Raw genomic sequence first — 23,489 nt, forward strand, 5'->3', positions numbered from 1 at the left:
ATATATCTGAGGCAACTCTCGATGGGTAAAGGTAGCCGAAGCATGGTGCTAATCACGTCACCTACACAAATGGCCTAGATTGTGAATATGTGACCCCCATATATATGCATGTTTAAAGCACAAGTGAAGTACAATCAAGAAGCAATGATTGGGCTACAAAGAAAACTAAAGTGTCTTTTTTTATGCCTAGTGTATTTAAGTTTGGTTATCGGAACTTTTGCACGTAACACCGTGTGATCTAAGCTCCAACATGTACATGCCAAGAATTCGGGTTCGAAAAAATTCGAATTTTGCAACATGTCCCTTTTATAGCTTAAGAAGCACAATCCACCCATATCGATCAAAGCTCTGCATTTCTGGAAAAACATTCGGATCATTTCAAATCAATAGGTGTTTCTGGAAGTATTTTGAATGCTGATCATGCACATGACATCCGTTTTCCCTGAACACGTCAGGATTTTTCACAAAATTCTCATATTCGCCATTATATTACATTTATCACCTAACCCATTACAGAACGCAACAAAATAAATTTAAACAAGGGAAATTTCGGTTGCTTACAAACCAATAGGTGATCCTGAAAGTATTTTGAATGTTGATGACGGATATGACAAATTTATTTCCATCCCGTAAGGATTTCTCCCTAGATCAGGATTTTTCTCCACGTCATTAAGGGGTCAATCCATATGAAATCATACAACCTGGTTGCTTGACCATTTTTAAAAAAGTTTATTTTTTGAGTGGTGTGAGCCTCATATGTTGACAGTTCAGAACCACTGTTATTTTATTTTTACTATCACCGATTTGAAGATGGCGGGCATTTTTTTATCATGGCGCTCGTCATTTTCTCCATTCGTAAGCATCAGCGGCAACTTTTTTTTCTCAGCTCTGGTAAGTCCTACGACAATGAGACAAAATCTGTGATGTTAAGCACATTATAGGCTACAATTATATTTCTGTTTAATTTTCTAAATATTATTCCTTCATAATAAATTTTAAGGTTAAAATTGTGTATTTTAATCGCTCAAAATGACATTTTCGGACATTTTTTTGAGGGGGAAGGCAGTTTGCTTGACACTTGAATTTTTTTGCGCAAGCACCTGTGTACCAATAGAGTACGTCAAAATTATTTGAAGCTTGAGACTTTAATATTTGTATTTCTACAGGGTCATAAACATGTACTTTTTGTTAAAAAATTCCAAGTTCAGGGTTAAATATCTCTGGTGGGCAGTTGTTTAAAAATCTGAAATTTGTACACAATACAGTACTTCAGGATAAGTAACTTCAGTAAAAATTTTGAGTTTGAGATTTAATTGGTTTAGGAGATACAAAACTCGTGAAAAATTCAACATTTTGCATTAAATATGGCATGTCTAATTTCATTTCTTATTAACATTTTGTGTTGAAATTCTGCAAACTGTAATTTGGAATGTCAATGAACAACATTACAATCCTGAAATGGCTCTGCAATAAAGTATATATACGAGGGCGTGCTGAAAAGTAACGCTTCCTATGTTATTTATTTTCTTTGTTACCTTGTAAACGCATTTTGGATTTTGAGCAACCATACATTGCACTTATAAGACTTTCCACCTTCTCCATTGAAGGTTTCAAACTTCTATCGCCAGGGGGTGCTGAACTATTGCGAGGAAAATGGCAGCATGTAACCATGCAATGTTGGTGAAGCGCCTGAAGTAGCGTGCCGTGATCGAGTTTCTAACCACAGAAAATGTGCTACAAATTGACATTCATCTGAGACTGAGGGAATATTATGGGGATGAATGTGTAGACATCAGTACTGTGCGATCTTGAGTTTATCATGCTCTTAAAGAAAACCCACAGCTGAAAAAATCTCAGCTATGTGAGAGAATAGAGTGAAAGGCCAGGAACTAGAACTGATGGAGGTCATCGGAATCGTGTTCAGTTGGGGTTTTCTTTAAGAGCATGATAAACTCAAGATCGCGCAGTACTGATGTCTAACACATTCATCACCATAATATTCCCTCAGTCTCAGATGAATGTCAATTTGTAGCACATTTTCTGTGGTTAGAAACTCGATCACGGCACGCTACTTCAGGCGCTTCACCAACATTGCATGGTTACATGCTGCCATTTTCCTCGCAATAGTTCAGCACCCCCTGGCGATAGAAGTTTGAAACCTTCAATGGAGAAGGTGGAAAGTCTTATAAGTGCAATGTATGGTTGCTCAAAATCCAAAATGCGTTTACAAGGTAACAAAGAAAATAAATAACATAGGAAGCGTTACTTTTCAGCACGCCCTCGTATATGTACTTTATTGCAGAGCCATTTCAGGATTGTAATGTTGTTCATTGACATTCCAAATTACAGTTTGCAGAATTTCAACACAAAATGTTAATAAGAAATGAAATTAGACATGCCATATTTAATGCAAAATGTTGAATTTTTCACGAGTTTTGTATCTCCTAAACCAATTAAATCTCAAACTCAAAATTTTTACTGAAGTTACTTATCCTGAAGTACTGTATTGTGTACAAATTTCAGATTTTTAAACAACTGCCCACCAGAGATATTTAACCCTGAACTTGGAATTTTTTAACAAAAAGTACATGTTTATGACCCTGTAGAAATACAAATATTAAAGTCTCAAGCTTCAAATAATTTTGACGTACTCTATTGGTACACAGGTGCTTGCGCAAAAAAATTCAAGTGTCAAGCAAACTGCCTTCCCCCTCAAAAAAATGTCCGAAAATGTCATTTTGAGCGATTAAAATACACAATTTTAACCTTAAAATTTATTATGAAGGAATAATATTTAGAAAATTAAACAGAAATATAATTGTAGCCTATAATGTGCTTAACATCACAGATTTTGTCTCATTGTCGTAGGACTTACCAGAGCTGAGAAAAAAAAAGTTGCCGCTGATGCTTACGAATGGAGAAAATGACGAGCGCCATGATAAAAAAAATGCCCGCCATCTTCAAATCGGTGATAGTAAAAATAAAATAACAGTGGTTCTGGACTGTCAACAGATGAGACTCACACCACTCAAAAAATAAACTTTTTTAAAAATGGTCAAGCAACCAGATTGTATGATTTCATATGGATTGACCCTAAGTTGAATCAAGGAACAATATTATAACATTGATTTTTACACATTTTGTGATGGAATTTTTTTATGAGGGATTTCGAAAATGGAACTTACGTAATCAAAGTTTACAATTTTTATGCCAATGTGTATTGTGAAGATAGAAGTTGGATTAAATGCTTACTAATATACGTGCATTTATAGTTCAAAATTGGAGGATTTGTGTTGTAGAAAACCAATATTTTACTACCATCTAAACAGAGCCATCTGCTGAGGAAATTATGGAACTACACATTTTATTGTTAAGGCACTTAACATATTGTTTGTTATTTTATGAAAAGAAATCTAGACATGATGGGTAAAAATGGATTTCATTTTTGGAATCAGCATGCTGAAATTATTCAGAAACAACAAGTCATGCAAACCCTGTGGATAACTGATATTATTAAAAAAATTTATAACTTAATAATATATTGTATTTTCAAGAGCTCTTCTACTTTGTTAGTAAAAGGAGACTTCAGTATGAAGGAAATTTTATCTTAAATTTTATACCGAGCTTGCACTGGTCATTTCTTCTTTCATATTTAAAATTTCTTCAACGAATCCACTCCTGACCTTTCCACCGTCACCGAACTATCTTTTCCCCTCTCCTTTCCATTCAACCGCACCAAGTGCTGCCATCTAGCGAGACTATTGAAGAACGCCCTCCATTTGCGTATCCATCGAATCATCTTACCCTACTTTGGCATTCATTTCACGACCGTATCTCTCCCTTCTTGAAACTCACCCCACCCATGAAAAGAAAATACTCCCTCTCACCTTTCGGCTATTATGTACAGTGCGTGTGTATCTATCTTGTCGATATGCCTTGGAATTTCGGTTGAAAAGAAATCTAGGCCCATTCAACCGAATGGGACTGGGAGGACCCAACTTCAGGTTGCTTTCGAACTGTCGCTCTATACAAAGCCATGAAAGCTAAAACGGACAAGTATTGAACATCAATTATCTGGTAATAATTTTTGTGTATGCTAGAGAGTATAGTTGCACCGTTGAAGGTTTGTACCATGGTTAAAAATGAGGTCTTGAACACGCCTAACCGGCCAAAGATGACTTTAAACTGCGTTTAGAGACGGCCCCTGTGGCGAAGTGGTTAGCGCATTGCGCTACGACGCCAGGGGTCCCGGGTTCGAATCCTGGGCTGGACATGGACATTTGTGAGTGTCCATTCATCAATTTCATCATATCATCACTCATCCAATCTTCGCAAATTAGCCAAACGTGCCACAAAAAGCGAAGTAAAATAAAGCAAATTGATCAATTAAACTGCGTTTATGTACACCGCTCTTTTATTTAATCCATCAACGATGCCATTAAGGCAGTAGGCGACAAGCCACAGCGCCCACTGTCGCCTTCTCTGATTGGCTGGTTGCTCAACAAGTGTCCAAATACAATTCACCAGGGACAGCTACCACCAGAGGCGAGAACGTTAACCAATAGATCTCGTTGGGAACTTACCCAATTTTACTGAACCTCCTTGTGATTACGAGTACGAATATATGCCAGTCATGTACAAAATAAACCAGGCCATCATTAAAACACAGATTAACGAGATAATATGTTACAACACGGTGTAAGCAGGTGTCTTTAATTGGGGAAAAGTAAGAAAAAAATAGTTATGAATTTGTTACCTTGGTGTAATATTCTAAACTATTATGTTAAGAACAGTGGCGGCGATTAGGTGTGGGGGGGAGTTGCCCTCTACTTTTCGCCACTTTTGCCCCCGCACTATGCTAAACCTTATATACGTACAAAGGGAAATATACTGTCCTTGCCCCCCCGGTTTTAGAACCCAATCGCCGCCATTGGTTAAGAATGTAACATAGTTGGATAATGAGCTTGTCGGATGTAGATTACCTGGTAATGAGAGGTCTGCTTAACATGCTGGTCATTAATCTTTTTCACAGATTACTGACGCTAATTAACTCCGGAGCAATCCATTTTGGGGAAAGAGTTAACTCCTGATTACTCCTCTAACCCAACAATTTTTCTGCAGAATTTCGTGTCCGCGCGTGTGTTTTAAGAATGGAGATGCATTCGATTTTATCTTCAGCTGACAAACGTTCGAAAACAATTGCTTTAATACGCTTATTTAAGCAATTACGAGAGATTGCAATAATATTGTTTGAGCATTTTGCCACAAAAACAATAACATTACTCGAGTCAAAATAGACTGTATAGAGTTCATATTTGCATGAGGTATCAACTATTATTTACAAAACGAGATCAAGGCTGCACGTGAGTTTCAAAACGCCATTTTGTTATTTTAAAGATGGCACCTCATATACACACTTGTACCAGTGAAGAGGAGGGAATGAATGAATTGTTGTTTCAAGTCCATTTTATGCACAGAAAGGCTAATCGGGACTGGAATTACAGTTTAGAGTGGGATCCGAAAAAACTGTGCCATGTGCTTCCACCGGCCTTCGAACCAGGAACCCCTTGATTACAAGGCGACGATGTTACCACTGCGCCATCGGAGAGGTCCGTGAAGAGGAGTGGTTTCTTGCCCTGTCAGCCTAAAACTTACATAAATTTCTCGACAAATGAAAATTCAATATATCTGTTATAGCCGTGTGTAGAATTTTAACTTCTCTCGCTGAAAGTCAAAAAGGTTTGGTTAATGTAAAGTCCGGTAGATGGCACAGAGCAGATATTACGTCACTCAGTGTACCGATATGAGTGTAGGTATTCTCAATCACTTCACTTCCAGCTGGTATACGTTTAGCTCCTAGTCGAATCGAACACCCGACGTGACGGAAGGGTTCAACAAGGGATTGGGCCGGACCCTGTGGCCAAGTGGAAATAGTCAGGGATTTCTATACCCATAATTGGCCACAAATATGGGAAAATGTCTCCGCCAAACACCTTTCAAAAGCTGACCAATCAATATGGTACAAAGTGGTCCATCGTTTTATAGTGACAAGAGATAGGACATACCAATATGGAATCAGTGACTCTCCTAACTGTATATCCTGCAACGTGCCTGACTCTTTAGCCCACAGGATAACGAAGTGTCGAAACTCCTCCACGGCATGGAACAAATTGCGAACAATGCTCAGTCGTATATGCCGCACCTCATTAACAAAGTTCAAGGATACAGATTTCGTTTTCCCTGATTTCAATTTTTTTCCACCAATAAAACAACGAGCAGTACAATGGTTGATAACTGAATACTTATTATATATATTTCATAATGACGAGAGCAGTTTTCACACAAAAAAATCAGTATCCTCTTGCAAGAACAATACGAAAAAATTCCTCTCCAAGCAAGGAAGAAATGGTATGCAAATTTCTTAATAGTTCTTTATACTTAATTTAGGTCGAACAAAAATGTAAAGGTTCTTACCAGATAGAAATACAAAATGTAATAGCAGTAATACACTTATGTAAACAACAATGTAATCCCACAACTTGTATATCAGAATGAGACAAAAGGCTAGCACGTCCCGCTGCGACGTCAAGGGTCCTGGGTTCAAATCCCGCTCGGGTTTGGTTGTCTGTGAATGTCCATTCATTTGCTGTATTAACAGTGTGCAATAATATTCCCAAGAGAGAAAGAAACTGAATTATATTTGGTGTAAAGATCAAGAGTCAGGGAAACATATCTGCAGAGTGAAACTGCCGCATGGTGCTCAGAGTTGCCAACCCAGTGATTCAATTTTCTGCTTTTAGCTGTGGGGTGATATGCCCACAGAAATTAAGTACAATTATTATGATAAGAATGTCCATTCATCAATTTCATCATTTCATCACTCATTCCCATCTTCGCAAATTAGCCAAGAGGCACAAAACGCGAAGTAAAATAAACTAAATCAACCAATCAACAAGGGATTGGAATTAGTCGCACGTCGTGTTGAAGGTTTAATTTCTTAAGTAGATAATTTGCTTAACACTATTTTGTTTAGTTTGTTTAGTTTTTTGTAGAATTAGTATTAGTATATTGATTATACTTGTTGAACTCTTACCCGAGTGATCGTGAATTCAGCAAATGGGTGGAGGGGACGATTTCTCATCTTAAGATGCAATTTACGAATCAGAACAAGAACGAAGGGGCTGTACTGTGCATGCTTACCACACCAGCAAGTTTACTAATGGAGGAGAATGTTCCACAATGGCCTCAGCTCGCAGGCAGATGGGTGGAAAGGACTTCGCAGAGGTTCATAAGTTACTGCACATGGATCCCAAAGACTTATTCTTCTCAAGATATACAGGCACTAACTCAAGGTTGAAAATATATGTAGATTAGCAACAGGTCTGTGCTAAAATGCAGAAAACTTGTGCAACCCTACATACAGCAATGTAATAGATAAGAAACAAATTAAGACCTTCATTTGAGTCTCCCTTGTATGTTATAGAGTCACTCGGGGGAATATGCCCATCGGGGTTAAATGCCCACCCACTCGTATCTCGCGCAACGTTAATGTTATGGCAACCCTGCAACCCTTGTTTGAAAGCGCCATCCGTGGTGAGACGAGGCAACAGGTTTGGAGCTTGTGAGACGAATCTGAAGCCATCCAGGGTTAATTTCATGAGGTAAGATGATAATTTTTTAGGTAATAATTTTTTGGACTTTGCTGTATTAACAGTGTGCAATAATATTCCCAAGAGAGAAAGAAACTGAATTATATTTGGTGTAAAGATCAAGAGTCAGGAAAATTCCTGAATTCCTCTGCAGAGTGAAACTGCCGCATGGTGCTCAGAGTTGCCAACCCAGTGATTCAATTTTCTGCTTTTAGCTGTGGGGTGATATGCCCACAGAAATTAAGTACAATTATTATGATAAGAAAGGAACACAATGTGACTGGATCCAATGTATTCGTTGTAGTATGTGGATGCATGAAATATGTATCAAATTCACGTCCATGTGTCCAAAGTGCAAGGCAATTTCTCTCAAATGTAAACAGCAAAAGAGGCTATGGTAAATTCAAAATAAATGTTGTTAGAAACGCTATGCTTGTCTGTACAAATGATGTTCTGTTTACGAAACAAACGTTAATAAACTTCCAGTTAATGCTGTGTATTATTTTCCTTTAAATATGTCATGTCAAATATTACAACAATTGTTTCTTGTATTGGGCATTTCACACCTAATGGGTGGGCATTTTACCCTAAACACGGGGTGATTTGCCCAAATTGACGTTCATCTGTTTATTTTTCTATGGTTCTTTTGCTATAAAACTTACAGTAATAAATCTTATAGGTAACAATAACAAAACATGTAGCTTTCATTTGACATCCTTTTCATTGCAACACTCCTTCATTTGGCGAAGCTATAAACCGCCAAAAAAAAGTTGGGCGTATTCCCCCGAGTGACTCTAAGGAGCAAGATTATACGCATACTTCCTCTTACAGTTTACACTTGCCAATGTGATCATATTCCAATTTTGGAATGTGAGGGGTGACTTTTCCACAAGCACACAGATGTCAACGTCCCCTCCACACGCTGTACTGCATTTTGCAGACTAGCGAGACTCTGGCGCCTGAACTCATAGTCAGTATAATCCTCTGTGGGGTTTGACTTGTGTCGTCCCTATATGTTCGTGATTCTTCCTTCATCAATATCATCACCATTCATCCTCATCTTCGCGATTTGCCAATAGTGGCAGAAAAGCGAAGTGAAATAAATGAAATCAATCTGTGCTTCTTTAACACTCGAAGGAACAGTAATGAACTGCTTAATTCTTGTTCACATAAGCTTTTACACAAGATCTCAATTTTCTTTTGTTACGAAAATTATGTGCTGCTAATTGTGAATAATAAAATTCTGGAGTGCGGAAATAAGTATTTACGACTGTACAGCCGTTTGAAGTTGAGATGTAGCCGTTTGAAGTTGCGAGGTGGTTGCTGTGTTCAAATTTCCCACTGATTCCGGGCTCCGCCCCTGGGGTAATTAACTTACCGCCTCCTACCGCTACCGCGGCCCCGCCTTTCTATATACAGTCCCTTTTGAAGGTATGTTAGAAACTGGCCGGAGCCACCTGTCCCCAATCAGCCCAATTTTTCGCACTGACACAATTAGGTACCAAAGAAATAAGGCTGAAATTAAACCTCAAAAGGTAACTTACCTCTTTATCCCAAGTGCAGGCTGAATTGCGGGTCGAAGTTAATTTGAAAGTCCAAGAGATAAGTAAGTCGTATATCAGAAGTCTTTGTTGTCCTTTTCCACAGAATACTACCCTCCCCTTTCCGTACCATCATACAAATAAGAAGTTGCAAATTATCCCATCCCACAAATCATTCCGAAAATACAACCCTCGCCTTTTCTGGCCCGCAGTTGCGAAGAGAAATGTCCACGATATTCCACAAGATAACGTTGTCACACAAATCAATTCCAACGTCTGAAATCTCCAACCCGCCAATACGTAATACAAATAACATATCGCAAATTATCCCATTGCACAAGTCAATCATAAGAAGAGAAAGAAAATGTGTAGACGTGCGCCTGTGACATGAATGCATGATTCGGGTATACATTATGGAAGCCCCGAAAAGCCGTATAGACGCTACGTGCGTAAGGAACTTCAATATAAAAAAAACGTAAGTTTCGTAGCTGTAGAGGTAAAAAAAAAAACTACCTTCCGCGCTATTGTGAAACACCCTTTGTTACAAGAAACTTATTTATTTGACGAAAATATTTGGAATGTTTGCGAAATCCAGAGTGTAAGATATCGCCAGGGAGCCTTTTCACCAACTATTATCATCCAGCTTAGTACCAGGTAACTTCATTCTACCAACTGGCATTTTTCCCCGGGTCTGTCGCCAGGCACATTCAGCTGCTAACGGAACGAAAATAGGTTGCTAAAATATGCTGATAGCAACAAACCCTCCTAACCAACTAACATGCATTATTTTTCACAATTACAATTCTAATGATGGCTACATTGTTAGGCATTCAATCGATTTTCGCGACTTGTGGATATTCCTCTGATGAGGTCTATAGTAATAATCTTTAGTGCATAAGTCACCTCACAGACTACTAACGATAATATGTTATTTTGTGATATAAACAAGTATGCAACGAACAGCACCTTCATGTACATATGTAAATATAATCATATTGTTGTTGATTTGGTTCATTAAGTCCACTTTATGCGCAGTAAGGCTAATCGGGACTGGGCCTACAGTTTAAAGTGGGATCCGAGCCACTATGAGCCTCCACCGGGTATCGAACCCGGGATCCCTTGATTACAAGGCGGAGACGCTACCACTGCGCCATTGGGGAGGCCCACAGAAGATATATTTTGGTCCATGTACATAAAAGAAGTACCGACGACTTTGATCGCGAAGACAAGATATCACCTACAAACATGAAAGAAAATACAATTTGTGTGACGATATGGCTCCACTGGCTAAGCCAAAATTATTGTTAAGAAAAACCGGTTGTAAACTGAACACTTCTTTCACCTACCAATTATAATCTCTCCCACTGTCTCTTGAGGCGTTACGCTTCTGCCACCTGGTGAGTGTAATGGTAGTTTCTAAATCACGCTTATGCTCAGGTGTGTTGTTGCTTGAGTTTCAAGTCATCGCCTCATTATGCGGACAACTGCATCGTCGCTGCTTGGGGTAGGAAACCACACAGTCAGACGTTATTATATTAGTACGTAGGTAAAACACCTAACAAACGAAGCTCGTGCGCTGTGATGTGAGAGGTCAAACTCATGGTTCTATTTAAGGCAGTGGGCACGGATATTTTAATCCCCCTAAATAAACGGAATTGAGAGCATACACCCACACAAATGTCCAAAAGATATCCACTGGATATATTTTGGATATTTGTGTCAGTTCTGGATATTCAATAGATATTCCGAAAATGTTAAAAAAAAAACATCCACTGGATGTCTGCTGGATATTCATTTGTCCCGTACGTGATATCCCGGAGATATCCAGAAATGGATATGTTTTGGACATTTCTTGGACATCAAGTGGTACGTAATCTGTACATTATGCTTTGATTTAGACATTTTTTGTACATACTTTGGATATTGTATGGGCATGAAAAGTACAATTCTTGGACTACATAGTACATTTGAATCTCATCTGGATATTATTTCGATATGAAAAGATGCATGCAACAGTCAACCACCAATGTTTGTTATTAATTTTCTTGTTTCCTTTTAAAATAGGCACTAGTCAATTTGGATAGTTCGATATGTAACTATACGCACTGGTAATGTACAGTTTTTTTTGTGAGTGCTATCTCGTTGAGAGGGTTATGCCCTCACTTCGGTAGAATGTACAGGCTATAACTTCTGATTATATAGTCATGAATCAAAAGGGTTGGTCATGGGAGATACATTTTATTCACTGCTTAAAATTTTCTTCTCATCCTTGGAGCTTAATGTTCACATTGACTGGTAGCATATACAGAGTGACCCAAAAGTAGGTGGACAGCCAATGATAAGCTAATGCTGTACAAAAGTAGAAGAAACAGTGGGTGTAGTGAAAAATCTGACAGACAGAGGGGAAGCTTTCATAGAAATCATAGGGGTATTTTCAACAACGGACCCGTCCGGGGTCCCGAAATTTGGCCATTTTGTGCGATTTTTCACTCCTAGGCTGGGTTTCTAAAATGAAAACCGGGTCCATTCTCAGGTACATTGGACCTTGACATCAGGATAAGGATTTCGGCGTGGCTGCCATGGCAACGGGGGCCCGGGCCACCCCAAAAAGTGGCCTTTCGGGAGTGGATTTTGGAAACGCGCTGGGGATTTTTTTTTTTCGAAAATGGCGGCGATCGAAAGGGTATCCAATACAAGTGCGAAAAGTCGAGTACGAACCGAATCGGCCCCGGTGCAGGCACCGGGTCCCAAAAAGTCCAAAAAAAAAGTTTTTTACGTGGCCAATAGTAACGAACCAGCGCCATTTTGAATTTGGCTATTTTCGAATTTCAAAGTCACGTGAGAGTAGGTGAAATAGGTTTGTGTTAGGGTTATACTATAACAATGGTGTTGGTTATAACAATGGTGTTTGTATTCAGAGTCCCCAAAAGTCTACAGGAAGAGCCTCAGCAGAATTGAGCATTTCACAAACCTCTATTATACGAATCCTGAAATCTATTGGGTTGAAAGCTTATCATTGTGTCCACCTACTTTTGGTTCACCCTGTACAAATTTGCATACCACTACAAAAAAAACTACTTCCCCCCCAAAAAAAACCGCCCCTAAGTGGACATGCCCCCCAAAGCAAAAAGCTTAATACGCACAGTGATTTAAGGTACCACTGGACATTGGCTTACCTCGGCAAACACTTCTAAAATTCCTCTCGCTTTGTAAAATCGCTAAGATATTGCAAATTCTATAAATATTACATCTGTAAGGAATTCCTTCTGAAGCATGCAAGCGAATCTTCACGTTACTTCCGCTGTTGTCTAGATAGTATATCAAGGTGACAAAACTATTCCAAATATCTAAATATAATTTTTCAAAATTTCGAATTTATTAACTCGAATCGAGACGAATGTCGAGTAAGTTGTTCTGAGATGGGTCAAAGGTTCGGAAAATCCATAGAATTTAAATACATCATGATGAAGAAATTTATACCCTACATGCTCGGAATACAATAACGCGACATACACAATATAAACGAGAATTGATCATCTTATCATTATAGCGATACTTCCCAATGCCGATATTACATTACAAAATAACATTACATTATATTAAAATATAGACAGTTGTACTTACCGCAGACAAAATACACAGCAACAATCACTTACACTTATTATATGCACATAATGTATCAAGTATATACAGAACTCAAAATGTATGTTGACTCCAGAAACACAATAAATACATACAATTTTTAGTGACGCACTTTTAGTGCATCAAAAGATACTATGCACTGAAAATACATCAGTTGAGATCAGACACGATTATTTCAAAGAAACCAAAATTACAGGTTTGTGTCAAATGATGCACTAAAATGCATCAACGTTGATTGATTTGATGCATTCTGACTTCTGTGTGTACACACAAACCATAATCATAATTGAGGAAATTTCAAATTAATAGCAATCAGTCACATTAATTTAAATATTCACAAAGGGAGTTTGCCAATAGCAGCTAAAACTTGAATTATTTATTAATTTGAAAGTTGCATTTTAATTTCGAGCAAATTGATGCAATGTGTGCGTGCAGCAAGAATTTAGCGGAGATATCAACCTTGTTCGCTAAATAGTGATGAAGAGTATGGCTCAAGTTCCGGTTGTTTAATTCTGAACTAATCATGGTACACATGCATTTTTAACATTGTTCAATTTGTGTTTGTCTCAGGTAACCCATACTTCAGAGGCTTAGTGATAATTTACTGCATGTTTTCTGGAGAAGGATTTTTTTTCCCTTCCGTATACTCGTATATGAGCGTATGCTTGCCAGCAGCCATTTGTTAACTGTTGTCTTGGATACGGACTGCTGCTGCCATCTAGGTCACGTGGCGTGAGGTGTGTATCTAAAAGCTTTTGTTGTTAGATTAGAAGGGCCAGGTTACAATAACGTGCCTAAATGCTTAAACAGCTGATCACGTGACATCTATACGACAGTATACGAAGAATGGCTGCTAGCTGAGAAGCACGGATGCCACTGTGAATTACTGTAGGCCTTATACATCTTCTTACCTCCGATAATAATTACTTTACGAAACTGTAATCTGGGTTAATTATATCAGAATCACATCCAGTGTTCTTCGTGACGCTAATCTTCATGAACTTCTGCAAACGTCACTTAACCGATACCGAGAATATTTTTCAATCCAAAGAGTTATTATGTGTTCATGAATCTCTTCATTACGTCAATTTTCTTAGTATTAACCTGTACAGTAATATAATTTATTATTTATGCCAATTTAGTATAAAATTATAACTATCAAGTATTGTAATCTTTACTCCGAGAATTAAGAACGAAATGCCTTAAACTGAGAAAATAATGATGTTACAATGTGCTGCCATCTTTTGCTAATAAAAATAACTAGGGCTATTTTCAAAATGTGGTGCAGACACGACAGTAGTGGCTGGCGATTATGGGGCCCCACATTATGAGCTTTCAATGCTGAGAATTGTCTACCAAGAGAGTAAACTTTTCTTGCCCCAATTCTGGCACCCGATCGCCGCCACTAAGTCACGATAGAACTAATATTGCGGGTTTAGTGAACTAATATCGAAGAAAAGTGTACTCACATTGAATTCTCCCTTGATTATAGGCCCAGCTTGCCCGATGTAGAGGGTCGAGGCTGAATCGAACACCAGCTCCTTGGGATCTCTCTTGGTGACCAGGGAATCGTACTCCTGGCAGTTGAAGAACAAGGTGACATTGTCCCCGACAACCCTCAGGCTCATCTGGGTCCACTTCCTGACGAACCCGGGAACCACGAAGCTAGCGATGCTCCTGGAGGAGAAGTGGTGGTTGACGTCCGTGTAGAAGAGGCTGATGTTCTGCATGCCATATCCTCCGGCAGATACCTGCACTCCCAGCTGAACGACGGTGTCCAAAGGGTTGACGACGGCGAACAGGAACCCGCCGTCCCTGGAGGCAGGTTTGACGGTGGCCAGGATGCTGAAGTCGCCGTACAGCTTCTCCGGAAGGAACAGGCGGTAGGGGGACTTGATGTCGGAGCCAGGCTTCATCCCGATGGCCGGGAAGCCATCGAGACCGTTGTCGAAGAACAGGTACTTGGGGTCGTCGAATGGGACTTTGATTGCGTGCATCAGGTCGTGCTCGATGAAGCCATCTGGAAGACAAGAAAAAACGATATTTAACACTCAATCAACAATGACCACAGAATAGATTTCAGTGACATAGAAATTAGGGTAAAGGTTGGTATTATCGTGATATGGGTAATATCGTGATAGTTCTGTATTGACGAATCACGAAATAACCTCGCGTGCAAAAAACTGCCTGTCGTTCGTACGTGTTTCGTAAAGGTCCTGCCAGTAAGTGAGCAAAATGGCGCCACGTTAATACAAAACTAACACGATATTACCTATATCACGATAATACCAACCTTTACCAGTAGGTGAAACCGGCGACTCTGGGCCGGCCCTTTGACCTACTTTTTATTTTACGACGTTTTACGCACTAAACTAACCTACAATGAAAGAAAAAATGGACAGAAAAAGCTCTGGCATCACTTTTTAAGCTATTTTTTATGCCAACTCGTTTTTTGGACCTATATTTGAAATGACTTACGATATTTTCCTATAAGGCTACCTCCCTCTTACTGTAAGGCCCCCCTCAGTGTAATCTACTACGACCTGCTAATAGGCTTCTACTCTCAGCGTAATTTGTTTTTTACGATGTTTTACGGATTAAAACTAACCTACAATGAGAGTAGGTGAAACCGGCGATTCTGGAACGGCCTTTTGACCTACTTTTCGCGCGCAGTGTTGCCAGCTCCTCACTCGAAAAAATCACCAAGGTTTTTGTTTTTGGGTCTAACCTAACCTAAAGCAAGGAGGTGGCAATCTTGCTTGAGGTATTTTCTCGCAGTGTTGCCAACTCCTCACTCGAAAAAATCACCAAGTTTTGTTTTTGGGTCTAACCTAACCTAAAGCAAGGAGCTGGCAACCTTGCTTGAGGCTTGCCTTACAGTGCATAAAGCAAGGTTGCCAACCCACTGGTACTTTTGCCATAGCTTTTTACAAGAAAAAAAAAGAGAAAGGGAAGAGTTAAACAACCGACAGCTTACCCACAGCTTTTTTTGCTCTAACCTAACCTAAAGCAAGGAGCTGGCAACTTTGCTTGTGCAATCAACCCGGTTGACCGCCCTCAAGTGGAGATCAGCGTTGCCAACTCCTCACTCGAAAAAAATCACCAAGATTTTTTTTGGTCTAACCTAACCTAAAGCAAGGAGCTGGCAATTTTGATTGTGCAATCAACCCGGTTGACCGCCCTCAAGTGGAGATCAGCGTTGCCAACTCCTCACTCGAAAAAAAATCACCAAGATTTTTTTTGATTTAACCTAACCTAAAGCAAGGAGCTGGCAATTTTGCTTGAGGCTTGCCTTACAGCGCATACAGCAATTTTTGCCAACCTGCACACACTGGGCAAGGAGAGCCGGCACTGCTGTAAAAGAGAGAGAGATGGGTGGATGGCAACGCAGTATGTGTGTGCGTGTGTGTGTATAATATGTAGCATTATTAACTAGAGTGTGTTGGCAATTTACTTACAACTAAAAAAAAATAGAGATGCCAACGTTGGTGTAAGATGAAGAGAGAGAGAGAGAGACCCATGGCTGGCAACAGTAATGAGCGAATGCGCCATATCGTAATTTTCCAACTCCGTATATCGTGACCTTTGTAAACCTCTCTCGGGGGAACGATGTGCCACACACGCGCGCGCACACACCTGTATTGTGACGCAAGCAAACAAACAAAATAATAATTGTTGTTTTTTTAGGATACCTGGCCCCTATAACCTCGCGAGGGTGCGTGGTGCCCAACACAGTTCTAATGGCCGCGGCTAACAAAGTCATGCCTCTGTAGAGTTTCACGTGTTTTTTTTAACCCCCCCCATGACTCCCTACAGAGAACCTCCATGTGTAATGTGAGTAGACCCAGTGTCCGGGTACTGGGCCAACATTTGGGGCTCGGTGGGGCTCGCAGTGTTGTCAACGCTTTACTCGAAAAAATCACCAAGGTTTTTGGTCTAACCTAACCTAAAAAGCAAGGAACTGACAATTTTGCTTGAGAGTTCACAAACCGGAAGTGGGGCTCGATCGCCTTAATGGATTTCTCTCGTAAGGCATGTGTTGCCAACTCCTTACCCGAAAAAATCACCAAGATTATGACGCTCGTCGTAGCTTTTTATGATGTACATTTTGAGAGCAGAGTTGGCAACACTGTGGGTTTTTACTGTAGCTTTTTATGAGGGGGGTTTATTGCTTTTTGTTTACATCTGGCAACACTACCGTAGTTTGACAGTGTTGTTAACCTACTGGGTTTTTTTTTTCACTGTAAATTTTCATCAAAGGGCCTGAGGGGTCCATGTATTTTTTATGTCTGGCAATACTGTTGGGGGCCTAGTGTTGGCGACACTGTGGGTTTTTACTGTAGCCTTTTATGAGGGGGGTCTATTGCCCTCTGTTTACATCTGGCAATTTTATTGGATGTTTTTTTTTTAGGCTCGTTGGTGTTACCTACCCATCCGAAGAAAATTCCACTATATGATTTTTCACTGGCTAAGCTAACCTACAAATAGGTGTTGCCTACCCACTCTACAAAAATTCTACTATATGATATTTTGAAACTTTTGAATGCAACTTATCGTAATTTTCCAACTGTGGGACCAAATGTTTATAAATCGTGATTTTTGTAAACCTCTTTCGGGAACAATGTGTCGCACACACACACGTGCGCGCGCGTGCCTGTATTGTGACGCAAGCAAACAAAAAAAACTTTGCGTGTCATTACAAAAAACACTTTGACCGTATTCTTAAATAACTAACAAAGACAATGAATCTTTTTGGCTTCCGCAAACAGATCAACATGGAGACTGCACCGCCAAATTCCAATAACCTCTTACCTTCCGTGTTACCTAAACTCAACGGTCTGTTGATCATTCACCTCAACAGCATTTGGACGAAACTGAATGACGATGTGGGCAAGATGTTTTATGTTCTTAATAACAATTTACATTTCTACGAAATTCCGATCGACGGGAAACTTCAAATCACCGTGAATCCGGAAAACGCAGGCGAAATCAAAATTTCTACCGGCAAGAACATTTTTCGAATCAAGCACGACAAGATGCTTCCTAACATTACGTACGATGTGTCTGCAGGAGATTATTTTTACATGGAACTCCTCGGAGATTACGACAAACTCATTCCTCTCTTCGTAGAATTACGAATCGTCTATCCTATTATAAATAACCGTTAACCAAAAATGCCTAACGACATTTTCGGCAACACCAAGTGTGTAGACCACGCAGAAGAGATTCTCATGTTGGACATTCGAGTTAAGAAGTTGAGGACCGATTTGATCGCTTTGCAGGAAACCTTAAACAAAAGTTTAGAGTCGGAAATCGCTACGCTCCAAACGCAATGTCTCGACCCCATTCTGAAAATCGATTCCGAACTGAAAACGCTCATAAAAAATTATGTCGACGTACCTTCTTACGACAGCGTTCAAAATATACAGTTGAGCGTGGATTCGCTTCAAAATGATTTGGCCAAATTACAGCAATTTCAATCGAAAAATGAAGATTTGGAAAAATTGAAACTCGAAATCGAAGAACGAACTTCCGCAATAGAAAAGAATTTCTCCGAACTTCAAACCGTGGTGAACGATATAGATGCAGAACGCTTGCATGTCGTCGTTTCCAAATTACAAGAAGAATTCACCAGCACGTTGGAAGAAATTAAATCCAAGTTGCAGACTTTGGAAGATACAATGACGAACCTACCATCGTCGGACGAACTGCAGGTCATCGGTAAAAGCGTCGCGAACATAAAAATTCAATTGGAGGCCTATCAAGATTTCGAACACATTCAAACCACCATCGCTACGCTTCAGGCGTCCTTGGAATTGATCAACGAAGAAATTAAAAATATTCACGCTGAAGCAAGAGCGTTGACGAGCATTCAAGACACGCTGAGCACGGTTCAGCAGAAGATCGAATATTTAGAAAATTTAAACGTCGAATCCAATCTCGCTCATTTTCATCACGTACTCGACAACATACAGGGTGACTTGGAATCGTTACGGACGAGCGTACCTTCGAGAGAAGATTTGGAAAAATTGAAAACGGCGGTGACGGCACTATCCGATTCGAACGACATCAAAAGTTCATTGAGCGATCTCGAGAGTAAAGTGGCCAATCTCCCCACCTCCAAAGAATTGCACGCTTTGAAAAGAAACATATCTCGAATGCTGAAACGACTAGAAACGGAAACGGCGAACGTGGAACAGATTCGAGACGAAATTAGTTCGCTGGTGTCGACGCTGCCCACTTCCCAGAGCGTCGCCGACCTTCACACGCAGTTCACAGAGATGCGAAGCATCGTGAACGATCTTACCGAGAAGAGCTCGAAATTGAATCAAGTCGAGAACCTTCAGAACATTGTCGTCAACATCAGAGATCAAGTTGGAGTGCTGGAATCCACGCAGGAATCGACGCTGGCCTCTTTCGGTGCCAAGTTGCAAGAACTCAACGAAAACTACAAGCAGTTGAACGTGGAAGTGAAAATCAAACCGTCGTTTTCTGCCGTAACGGATACCATAGTCGAGCATTTGCTACCCATCGAAAATAAACTCGGACAAGTTCACAGTAATCTGCTCGGCGTCGACACTAAATTCGCTAAACTGCATTCTCTGCAAGCCATCGAAATCAACAGCGTACCCAATCAACAGAGAATCTCCACGTTCGTCGAAGGTAACAAACTGTACATGTTACATCCTTATCATCCGTACTACAAGTTTCTCCTCGATGGCACGATTCAGATAAACGAATTTTCGTACTGGTCTCACGGTAGAAAAGCTAGCGTTCCCACCATGACTTTGATATCGAATCGTGGTGTCCAGAAAGCAGGAAACATTCCTCTGGCACGTTGGAACGAAACGCGCAACATATATGAAATACACGAAGACGAAGATCTCACCGTTTTCGACGTGAGTGCCGGCGATAAGCTGATCATTCAAAACACGAGTGAAGTACCACCCTCTTTGAATCCCATCACGCTGGTGCTTCTCTTGAAACGTAATCTCTAAACAAAAAAATGTCTAGGCAGGCCATCGTCGAAGAATTGCATAAACCTGCACGCCGCAACTACGAACGTTTGGCTGTGGTAACCAAGGGCATCGACGACCTCTGGCAAAGTGACCTCGTGGAGATGAGTAGCGGCAATTTGAAAAACGTGCATAAATTGAACAAGGGCAACAAGTACCTCCTCACCGTCATAGACACGTTTTCGAAATTCGCATGGGCTCTACCTTTGAAGGCGAAAACAGGAACGTGCGTCACGGAAGCATTCAAATTAATTTTTCGCGAAAGCGGTGGCAGACGACCACGGTTTCTGCAAACGGACAACGGTAAAGAATTTTACAACGCCGTATTCCAAAAATTTATTCAAAAACATGGCATTCGACATTATTCGAGCTTCAGTCACATCAAAGCCAGCATCGTGGAAAGATTTAATCGAACCTTGAAAACACACATGTGGAAACGATTCACGCTTCGGGGAAATTACAAATGGGTCGACATCCTGCCGGAACTCGTCGACACCTATAATGAAACGGTACACAGAACGATAGGCATGAAGCCAGTTGACGTTACCAAGTCCGACGAGCAGCGTTTAATTTCTACCGTTTACTGTCCAAAGTACACACCCACGACAAAAAAAGCTAAATACAAAATTGGAGACCGGGTGAGGATCAGCAAATTCAAACGCACCTTCGAGAAGGGATTCACAAAAAATTGGAGCACGGAACTCTTTACGGTGGTTCGAGTTTTACCTGGAAACCGACACACGTATATAATAAAAGATAGTAGCGGCGAGATTTTGAAAGGGAGATTTTACGAAGAGGAACTCTCTAAAACGAAACACCCCGACACGTACCTCATCGAGAAAGTATTGCGTAGGAAAGGTGACAAACTGTTTGTCAAATGGCTGGGACTTCCGGAAAAGAGTTGGATCGACGCGGACGAAGTGATCTTGTAAGTACGTGGAACGTGGTGAAGCGTCTACCGGATCCAGAAAGTCAAACGAAGAAAAAGAACGGCAAGTTGCTTCCCGACAGCATCCGCTGTCTGATCGTAGGTCCATCGGGGTGTGGGAAAACGACACTGCTCGTGGACAATTTTCTCCTTGCACCGAATTGGTTAGATTGGAAGAACAGGCACCTGTACGTGTTCTCGAAAAGTTTGGAGCAATCCAAATACCAGCAACTGATGAAACTGTACGATGGTCTGGACATTGCAACGTTCGCTTCGGAAATAAAACCACTCGACGATTGTCGTGAAAATTCAGTCGTTGTGTTCGACGACGCCATCCTGGAAAATCAAAATGAAATTCGCAATTTTTTCACGCAAGGTCGTCACAAAGGAATGGATTGTTTTTACCTAGCTCAAACGTTTTCCAAAATTCCAAAACAGTTAGTGCGCGACAACGCTAATTTCATATGTTTGTTTCGTCAAGATCACACCAACCTCAAGCACGCGTACGATGACTACGTAGGCGGAGACATGAACTACAATCAATTTTCGGAACGCTGCTGCTCTACTTGCTGGAACGGTGACGATTTCGGATTCGCGACGATCGACATGACGAGGAAACCCAACGACGGAAAATACAGAAACAAAATCAACGACTTTCTAAACGTTGCAACGTTGTGAGAAACGACGTGTATAAATAACGTCATGACGAAACGAAAAATCGAAGACGAAAATCTCAAGCTTCGCGATTACCTCGCGAAACGCTTCAAAGGTTGGAAATCCGAGAATCGCGGATTCTACGAAGAGAAGAAACGTCAGGATCAACCCGTGATCGATGCCATCAGCAGTCTAGGTAAAGAAATTAAAAGTGTCACGGAACAAAATAAAAATTTGATCAACGAACTCGTACCGCTCGCAGCTAAAAGTTACGCCGTACCCACACCCATTTCGAGCATTCCTTCGACGCCGTTCGAACTGAAGGATGCACCTGCACGACGTCGAGCCATAGGCAGCACGTCTTCGGATAAAATCGAGTTGGGACCTTTGGCACGAGACTACCTGAGCACGGGGAAATTCGACAAGGATGAAGTGTTCGGATTGTATCCCAGCATGGAAACCAGCGAAGGCGGCGGTGTGGTGTGGAAGATTGGGAAATCGAAGGTGACCTTCGAAGGCAACGACATTAAAGTCAATTTAGGCGACAAGGATAGTTGGAACAGGTATCCGGGTACGGTGGGACTGTGGGAACTCTTCGCCAAAAAGCAGCCGAAAGATTACACCGACGAAGATTACCAAAGTTACAAGGAAATTCTGATCATGACGGATGCCTTGTACCAGAACAACGATGCCTCGCAGAATAGGGTGAAATCGAGCAGTGGTGAGAAGTACAGGAATCTCATCAAACCGATTTGGAACCAGGTCAAAACAGGCAGCGGCGTCAAACGATACAACACGTTACCCAAACAATTCGTTTGGGTGGACGACGTTAGGAAACTCGTGGACCAATTGTTGGTGATAGCCGGCGAAGAGAATGCAGGCAATCGTAATTTCTACAACGAGAAGGTTGGCATCGTGGACATGATCAGCACGAAACTTTCCAACTTCATCGTGAACGACGACAAGGGCATAGGTTACCTGATCAAAATCATCAACACGCTGCCTCCGAAATTTTGGAACGTGGCCGAAGGAAAGGGACTCGTGAACGACATCATCAACAAGTTACCTTTCGAGATGCATCTACCTGGCTACCAGTACTGCGGACCGGGCACCAAACTCGAGAAAAGATTGGAGAGAGGAGACAAGGGTGTGAATCCGTTGGACGCGGCATGCAAAGATCACGACATAGCCTACAACACCACGCAGACGGATCTGGACGCACGTCACGAAGCAGACAAAAAATTGGAACATGCAGCTTTCGAAAGGTTCGTGAGCAGAGACGCATCGTTGGGTGAACGGGTCGCCGCACTGGGTACCACCATCGCCATGAACACGAAACAAAAATTGGGGTGGGGTATATAAATAACATCCAGTAAAAAAAAAACTTGATATATAAATAACACACATCGTAAAAAAATAATCTTCGGTATATATAAATAACACACATCGTGAAAAAAAAAAACAATTAAATTTCTCTCTAACACTCTGACAACTGAAAAAATGAGCGATCTCCAAGCATTAAAACAAATGCTAAATTTGTCAGTCGAGTATGTAAAAATTCAGGAATTGGAAGTCGACAAACCTTACACGATAACTTCCGGTTCAATCGTTTCTACCCAGTATGGTCCCAAGGTACGCCTGTTGCTCAACGCACAATACAGTCTATTTTTACCAGATCGATACGCTAACATGTTATCCGACGAGAAGCTATCTATTTTAATCGAGAACAAAACTCGAATCGTGTACAAGGGGACAAAGGAACTTCTTGGCAAGAAAACGAAGCACGTAATAGAATTTGTGTAACGACTGCGAGGCCTTGAAAATATATAAATAACATACCGTAAAAAAAAACTACACAAGAAAAAAATCTCAGAATATATATATAAATAACATACCGTGAAAATAACACATAGAGCGTCAACATGAAGCCCAAGGGTGTCGTGTACCAGATACCATACTCCAATCTGAAAAATCTAGGTGCCCTCGATGGGTTACTCACCAAGAAACAACGCGAGAAGAAACGTTCTTGCTTGTCGAAAGGACACGGAATGAAATTGCT

At 40.7% G+C, this 23,489-nt stretch overlaps 1 protein-coding gene across 4 annotated transcripts in view; it reads right to left on the minus strand.

Annotated features, from left to right (window-relative positions):
- Mp (collagen XV/XVIII-type protein multiplexin) overlaps positions 1-23,489 on the minus strand; it is a 739,732-nt gene that overhangs the window by 357,700 nt on the left and 358,543 nt on the right. For all 4 annotated transcript variants that reach the window (XM_083143962.1, XM_083143961.1, XM_083143960.1 and 1 more), the window contains exon 3: positions 14,302-14,852. In XM_083143962.1, coding sequence (XP_083000088.1) covers positions 14,302-14,852 — 551 coding nt within the window. The remainder of the gene's footprint in view (positions 1-14,301; positions 14,853-23,489) is intronic.

This window comes from Lepisma saccharinum, chromosome 22 (genome assembly GCF_977018435.1).
Source record: "Lepisma saccharinum chromosome 22, izLepSacc3.1, whole genome shotgun sequence".
NCBI lineage: Eukaryota > Metazoa > Arthropoda > Insecta > Zygentoma > Lepismatidae > Lepisma > Lepisma saccharinum.